The sequence below is a fragment of the Agelaius phoeniceus genome, chromosome 1 (assembly GCF_051311805.1).
Source record: "Agelaius phoeniceus isolate bAgePho1 chromosome 1, bAgePho1.hap1, whole genome shotgun sequence".
NCBI classification, from domain to species: domain Eukaryota; kingdom Metazoa; phylum Chordata; class Aves; order Passeriformes; family Icteridae; genus Agelaius; species Agelaius phoeniceus.
Window position 1 is genome coordinate 66,791,468 of NC_135265.1, and position 8,201 is coordinate 66,799,668.

General features: G+C 44.2%; 1 protein-coding gene across 1 annotated transcript in view; it reads left to right on the plus strand.

Moving 5' to 3' along the window:
- The window catches only part of NEDD9 (neural precursor cell expressed, developmentally down-regulated 9), a 38,171-nt gene extending 35,227 nt beyond the window's left edge, over window positions 1–2,944 (plus strand). The window contains exon 7 of the mRNA XM_054637070.2: window positions 321–2,944. Within this exon, the coding sequence (XP_054493045.2) occupies window positions 321–812 (492 nt within the window). The 3' untranslated portion in view covers window positions 813–2,944. The remainder of the gene's footprint in view (window positions 1–320) is intronic.
- The last annotated feature ends 5,257 nt before the right edge of the window (window positions 2,945–8,201 follow it).

Here is an 8,201-nt window from a genome sequence, read left to right on the forward strand (position 1 = left end):
GGACTCATTGCCACTTGGATCCATCTCTCTCACTTGTGATTTCAGAATACTCCAAATGAGCAACAGCCTGTAAATTCAGGAGTTGGTGTTGTTGGGGTTTTTTAATGCAAATGAGGTATTTTAGATGTTTCTCCCCTCTGAACTCTGCATATTTGGATTTATGGTAACCAAAGCACTTGTTCCTAGAAAATATACTGTTACTTTTTACTTAGCATAAGGTAGGATACCCAAGGATGTCCCGGGGCACAAAGTGAAATTGTAATACATAACAGCATCGTAGCAGAGTACTTGCTGATGGGAGCTTTTGTTTTTCCTTTCAGATCAATCAGTTTCAGCGTCTGGAGCAAGAGATCACAAAACCAGTGGAGAACGACATCTCCAAATGGAAGCCCCCGCAGGCCCTGCAGACCTCCCACGACAGCCGCCTGCTTCTGTTCTACTCCGACCAGTGTGAGACTCACTTCAACTCCCTCCTCAACGCCATCGATGCCTTCTTCAGTTGTGTCAACTCCTCCCAGCCCCCGCGGATCTTCGTGGCACACAGCAAATTCATCATTCTGAGCGCGCACAAACTCGTGTTCATTGGGGACACGCTCGCGAGGCAGTTGACAACTCAGGACATGTGCAACAGAGTGATGAACTCCAGCAACCAGCTGTGTGAACTGCTCAAGAGCGTTGTTCTGGCCACCAAGGCGGCTGCCTTGAGTTACCCCAACACTGCATCCCTGCAGAGGATGGTGGACCGAGTAACAGAGCTCTCTCATCACGCACAGTTGTTCAAACTCTCACTGGCCCAAATGGCGTCCTTATGAAACCCAGCAGAATCCAATCCGTGAGCAGCAAAGCAGAAGAGCAGACAAACTGGAGCTATTTTTATGTAAATACTATCTTTTTTTAGATATTTTTATTAAATATTTTAAATACATTCTTATGCATTAGAGAGTCTAATCAAATCAGGGATCTGGGAATATTGTCTGGTTCTATATTATATTTCTTATACACATTTAGATTTGTATACACACCATATATGTATATGTTGCTACCTTCCCTAAAACATCAATTAAGCACCTTAAAAATTACGTGTCAGGTAAACAGTGCATATCTTTTGTATATACAGCCTGTTTCCTCAGCATATTTGTTAACTGGATGCTGCACTCTTTTTGTTTCATTCCATCTTGATGCTGGTGCATGGACTTGGTTGTGAAACCTACTTGTAGCAATCCATGAAGCAAGTGTAATGGTTCTCATAGAACTCCATTCCCTTTTTAGAAATTACTTTCTATAGATTAATTCTGTGAAGTTTAACTCCTCTCAATGTTACTTTGTTGTGTAAAACATTTGGTCATTCTGACCAACATACATGCACAGCTGCAATAAGCAATATATCAAGCAAGGTGTACAGCATTTGGGAGAAAAGCATTTTTAGGCCATGTAAGAAACAGGACCTTCAAAGGAGGAAGGCAGAATTGTATATATTTAATATCTTTTGGCATTCAGATTTCGTTGCTTCTAATAACTGTGCAACCTGGGATTTCAAAACCATGGATGGATTCCCAGCAATGTAATTTCATACATGTTTACTTTGTATGTCCTTGCATTGGCAGTTTAATTTAACAGTCAGGTTTGAGAGCCTTATTGTTTATGGACTCAAGAGTTATCCTGAGGGTATCCCAGGATCCATTGGGCTCATCTTTGAGGCTGTGGATGAGCAATGTTTCAAAATACCAGTCCCTTTTAGAAGGATTAACATACAAATTATATTTTGTATGGAAAGAAAAGAGTTTAATTTGAAATAACAGATATTTAAACATCTCTGTAGCATATACACAATTTAATGAAGAAGTAGCACTTAATTTTCTAGGACATATTGTTGGGAATTAATTTTATCTGTTGCAATTCTGATTTCCATTAAAGTACTGGGCTTTTTTTCCAGAATTCTGTTGTGTAGGTGGTTTTCTGCACTACACTGTTGCCAAAAATGATGTCCTGTTTTAATGGGACTGTTCCATAAGTAAATATATACAGTCCCACCTAGTAATTTTCAATGTAGACCCTTAAAAACTGTTAGCAGAGTGTTAGGCTCCTTTAGAAATATCATGTATGCTGGTCGCTCCAAAACCCATATAAGCTTATTTGTCATTGTTGTCTTCTGTGAACCCCCTAAAAATAAGTCACAGAACACCATTTGTCTGTGGTCCACAGCCTAAAAGCTGTGCTTCAAGGTGAGCAGTAGCTCAGGAAAATTCCAGGTGATTCTGGCATTTTTAAAGCAGAAACACTACTGTCCTTATTAATTCAAGGTGGTCCCACATTAATGTGTTCAGAACATTTGCCAGATCACTGGTAACAGCTGGGTTGTGAGATCAGTAGCACCTGGGAAACAGGCACTTCTCACTTCTGCCTGACTCCTGCCTTTCCCATTTTGTAGCCAAACACGTGCCTTACTGAAATGGGATTTGTTGTCTGAGGTGACAGAACCATTTCAGCTGTGTATGAAACCCTGCAGCCTTTGTCTTAGAGAAAAGACCACTGTTCACTACCATAACATTCCAGAGTGCATAATGTTCCTGGAAGGTCAGTGGAAGCCAGCACAACCCAGCTGGCTCAGGATAAGCTCCAAGGCTTGGCCTGGTGTAACATCCTGAAAGAGCAGTTGTGATTTTGTAACCTATAACCAGTTGCCAAAAAGCAATCGGTGTGAACCTGTTTTGTACTATTGTTGTTTGGGATTCTTTTGGATTTCCTTGTCCATTTTTTTCACTGTATATTCTTAGAAAGTGAAAATGTGTTTCTAAGTGTAGTGGTTATGTTGATAGTTTGTGCTTTCCAAAGCAGAACTTTCTTTGCAACCCTGTATTACAGTTTGTTATCTCGTAGAAAGTAATTTTTGAATGATTAAAATTGCTAGCTTTTTTATATAAAAAAAGGCAGCTTCATCTTGTTTTTTCTTGTTTTCAGAGTCTTCTAGGTATATTAAAAGGAAATATTGCTGCTTGCTGATACTGTCAAAGCCATTCTAAAATGAGGAACTCATTTTCCATCTTTTCACTGGTCATTGCTTATAGTGTGAAATGAGAACTTGGTGATTTAAGAGGAAGGGACAGGCAGTTTCTCTGCCTGTCCAGAAGCAGCAGGTGAAGCATTTATACAACTCAGCCACACTATCAACTCCAAAATACATCTATTAGGGCCTGCAGTACACTGAGCCACAATCCTGCCCCATTCCTTGTGTGCATTCCTGCTGCATGAGCTGCATCCCAAACCACCTCAGCCTGGCACCAACAGTGGTCCTTCACCTGAGTGGGGCAGTTCCTCTCAACACATCCCACAAGAAGGTGGGGTCACAGAACACAGCTGTGCCTTCCACCCATTCTGGCCTGCTCCCCCTCTCCAGCACTTACTGGTGAAGCCATTATCCATGCAGGAACTGGAAAAGCAACTTTGCTCAGTACAGGCACCATAGCCAGTGGTAAGAGCACCCCTCTTCTACTACATGCCAAGCTAAGCGTTATGTGGGTGTGAGTTCCGTCTGAAACAACTCCATGGCTTTAAGGATCACAAAGTTTTCCCTAAAGTTACTTTCATATTTCACCTCTGCCAAGGCACTCACTGCCCAACCTCCTGTCAAACACCCAGGGGTGCAAGGAGGAGAGAGAAAGTCCAGGGCTGGCACTGTTCTTGCACCAGTTTTTGGCTGCTAATGAAAGATGTCTCTGCCAGGAAGTGTAAGAGCAATGAAAACCTTGAGAGCAAAGTGCTTGGTTTGGCTCACCATGTCCTTGCAAGGGGACAGATGGGGATACAGGGTTGCTCTGTGGAGCACTCTTCCACAGAGTGCTCTATTTTTGCTCCCCTGCTAAATGTAAAAAGGTCAACTAACAACAAAGAAGGGACTCGACAAACAAAATAGTTCAGAATAGAAACCAGAGCCTCTTTGTTCCCCTCCCTCGAGCCACAATGTCTCCATGCAGTTGTCAAGAAACTGCTGTTGTTTGGCAACCAAGATGAGGGCCAGGGTGAAATGACTGTCTCACAGCCAGTGTGGAAAAAAGTCTGCCTCACACTAGTGGCAGAACACACATGGCTCTTTACTGCATCCATTAAGTAATTACTGTTTCATGTTTATTAGGAAAACACTTCCTTCCTCTTCCAGGATGATGAGAGAGGGAGAAAAAAACCAGGCAAGAGCCATCCTTGAAATGGGCATTATTGTTGCAAGGAGCCTCCGACGTGGGAGTAAAGAGCCTTGACTCCGTGCTTTCAGAAGGCTGAACAAAAGCTTTATTAAGCTATACTGTACTATATTACACTACCTACTATACTAATACTATACTAAACTAAAGAAAAACACGTGACCCTGTCAGACAGTCATGACAGCTTTGACCTAAGTGGTCAATCAATCCAAACAACCATCAACAGAGTCCAATTAAGAAATCCCTCTTTGGTAAATAATCTCCATAACACATTCCACATGTGCCAAACAACAGGAGCAGCAAATAGAGATAAGAATTGTTTTTTCTTTCTCTGAGCTTTTTCACCTCCTTCCCCAGGATTTTTCCTGGGAAAGTTGTGCCTGCTGCTCTCTGTGAAGAGAGCTGTGGCCACATGGGCATGTTTTAGAGAAGTTGCCAATTCATAATAATATGACACAGGCCATAATTCATACTGCACAACCCCCTGCTGCTACCTCTGCCATTTCTTGCAAGCCAGGGTTGTGCAGCTCCTGCCTTTTCCACAGTGATGCACTGCTGCAGCCTCAGCAGAGCCACTGCCTGCTGCTCCAGCACAGGCAGTATGGGTGAAGGACACACACTTCCCACACCATCACCTGATCCCAGAGTACACCCCATCTTCACATCCCCCATAACTTCTAGGCCCTAGAGCTTTTGGCACTCTCTGACATGAACATCTGGGCTGCATTTCAGAAGTGTCCCTCCCACACCTGTCACCAGCTCTTCAGAGTTGTCATACCAGTGACACCTTTCCTCTGCCTACAAGCCAAGCATCTGTAGCTTTTCAGATCCAAATTCAGCTTTTCCTTATGCAACTTCCAGGCTGCCTGCTCTACCTTAACATGCCTCAATCTCAACCTAAAGGCTTTAGAAGCTCATGCGATTTTCTCCAAAGGTAATTCTTAACCTTCCCTTGCCATTTCCCCTCTCACAATGTCCACCGCTTTAGTCAACATTTAGACAGAAATATTTCCAGGGCAAAGCCAGGGTCATGCCAGTCCCAGAAGACAACACAAAGCATTTCACCCCACTCTAAAATATGCCTGTTCATTTCATCTCAGCCTGTTACACTGGCCGTTTCAAAAGCTGCATGTGAGTATCTTAAGTCAGCTGAGCCCTTTTACTGCTAGAAGGTTTTCCCATCTCAGAGATGGACTGTCTAGATAATGCAGATTTGGGGCCTTTTATAAAATAATTTATTTTTGCTACTTGCACCCAAATTCCACCTATGACAGCAGCTTTCTCTGTCTAAGAGCCTGGATACAGCTGTGTGGCTTTTCAACATCACAGCAAAGCTACAGTTGTATCTAGCGTTGCAAAGTCCCTCCCAAAAATTCTGACTTCTGACAAGAGGGCATTGAAACCAAGCTTGAGAGTACCTGCAAAAAGTGAACAGCAGCAGGAAAAATATCTAATCCAGCCCTATTATAAACCAGTTGACTTCAAAGAGAGCAGGAATGATGTTTCACTTCCTGGGAGGTTGCATGAGGGGTAGCACAGACTCTCAGTAACTTGTACTACTTCATTTTCCCTCTGATGTGCTGACCAGAGACAATTTTACTTTGATTAAATTAGAGCTAAATTTGGAGTGGAGTGCACATCATGAGCAAGGCCTGAGCATGCTGGAAATATTGCCGGCTGTTGGATTCATTTTGGAAACCCAAGTACATCATTCTCTATTCAAAACCCAAATATTTAGCCTTCAGTGCCAGGGAGTTATGCAGAGTATGAAATAGCCAGTCAGCTGTCTGACCTTGGAAGAAACACCTCCCCAGGGCGTTGATTTGAGCTCCTGGGAAGCTGCTGGGTTCACATCAGGGTGATCTTCATCCTCCCACCTTCCAGGTCAGTGGCTAGGACCACTTAGGGGTGGCCTCCCAGAGCAAAGGACCAACAAAAATAATTTTGGGTCAAAATTTCAGGGCACAGTCTCGGCACACACACTGCCAGCTGCTGTAGAGGCCTCCTCTTCAGCTCTCAAAGCAGCAGAAAATCAGTAGCCCATCCCATGGGCAAAAGCTCCTGGTGCCTCCTGATAAAACCTTGTCTCTGCAGAAACAGCCTTTGCTCTCAGATGTTGTGGACTGCTGAACAGGAGAAGCTGGAATGCTCAGAGGGAGAGGCAGTGCTGAGCAGAAGATCACTTTCCCATCTCTCCTGGGGTTTAATTTGCAATAGTAACATCCTCATAGCAGTTCGTGCTTCAGTTCTGTCTTTTCAGCAGACAGCATCAGGCTTGGCTCAACCCACAATCCAGCTGCAGTTTGCTTTCATCTTGCTGCACCTCTCTGGGTTTAACTTCTGGCCCTTGCCCCCACAAGCAAAGTCCACCAAGTCAATGCTCCTCACAGGAATTCACTTTGTCACCTTGTTGCTATTGGCCTCTCCATCTCCACAAGTCCTCCCAGTCTCTGCCGAGGGCAAAGCCCAGTGCCTGGGAAACAAGTGCCTAAGGAGCACCGCTGCAACTGCAATGGGCTCAGCATCCACACCACTGCCCGCACAGGGCTTCTTTTTTCTCTGCTGAGCACCAAGGGAAAGGATGTCTTCTGTACAATTCCATGTGCTAGGCTGACTGTGGTAAAACCAGGAGCACAGAGCAGGAAGTCTCAGGTGTCCAGGAGATCCATGAAGCTCAGCTCATCTGCTCTGCGCTGCCTTTGCAGCAGGAGCAGCAGCAGCTGCTGCCCCTGCCCGCAGCGGGCTCCCAGAGGGTTACACATGCCATAAGGCCAGGCAAAAATCACAGTTCCCTGCTTCCATGTGGGCTTGTGCCCACAGAGTACCTGCTCCAGTCAACCAAGAGAGGTATGTAAAAATCCTGCTGCTGGGTGGGGGGGAGTTGTCCTCTGCAATCACAAGAACTTTTTTTCTGCTTCCACGTAATTTCCCTTAATTACAGAAAGAGTGATCAGGGCCCTTTCCTTGATGTAAAGCTGCAGGAAACCAAATTCAAGAGGCCCTTCACAGCTTCCTATTTAGCCAGCTTTATCTTGCTCAGCACTGCAGCCAGGGTTGCCCAAACCATTGCCAACCAGGAAAGCACAAGAACAATGTCCCAGAAGTATTTGCTATTTATATGAAGGCAGACTTAAGTGGTTAAATGAAGGTTACAGTCAAGGACAAGCAGAAAAATCTGGAAGAGAGCGAGAATAAGAAAAGACAAAGAAAAAAGCCTGCTCTGGCTTTAAATTTTCTTACAGAAAGGAATCCATCTTACAACTTTTTCTGCAGTTAGAGGACCCCAGAGCATTTTGCTGCACAGTGATCCAAGTTCTCCTTTATTCCCAGTCAAGCGCAAAGAGAAAAAGCCCCAAGGGTGAAAAAGAAAAAATAGACTTTTGCTGTTTTTTTACCCTATGCTTTGTTTTTATGAAGGATGTTGGGACCAGCCCACCCAAAAGCCTTTTATCTCAGGAGGTGACTTGAGTTGGAAACAGGTACTTGTAATTAGCTTGCATTCCAGAAGGGGAGAAGTTAATTTACCTGGCTTTTCTTCATGAGGCATTTCAAAGAGAAATTAATTTTTGATGAATGAGCATGTGCATTCTGTTGTGCTTGACCTGCAGCTAGTTTTTGCTCTAGATACAGCTTTCACTTGTCCACCCACAGATGTACTAAAGGAATAAGTACAACAGCCTTGCTGGAAACCTGAATCCCTTTCATGGGAATTGCTGCAATGACCAAATGGACATTGCCAGAGCAGGGCTGCACAGCACAGGACACCTCATTTCACCCTGAAATAGCAGCAGGTAGAGCTGCCTTTGCTCCTGAGAAGGTGGAAATCCACAGGGCCCTCAAATAGAGGCATTACACAGAAGCAGTAGTTCCATCTAAGAAGTAGAGCTGCTGAAGACACCAAGATACACGAGTAAGAAAGCTTCTTCCTCACTCCCTCCTTTTCTCTCCATGGGTGGTGATGTTCAGAAATGCCTCAATTTGGATTAGCCTGTGTCTACTCTCAGTGTG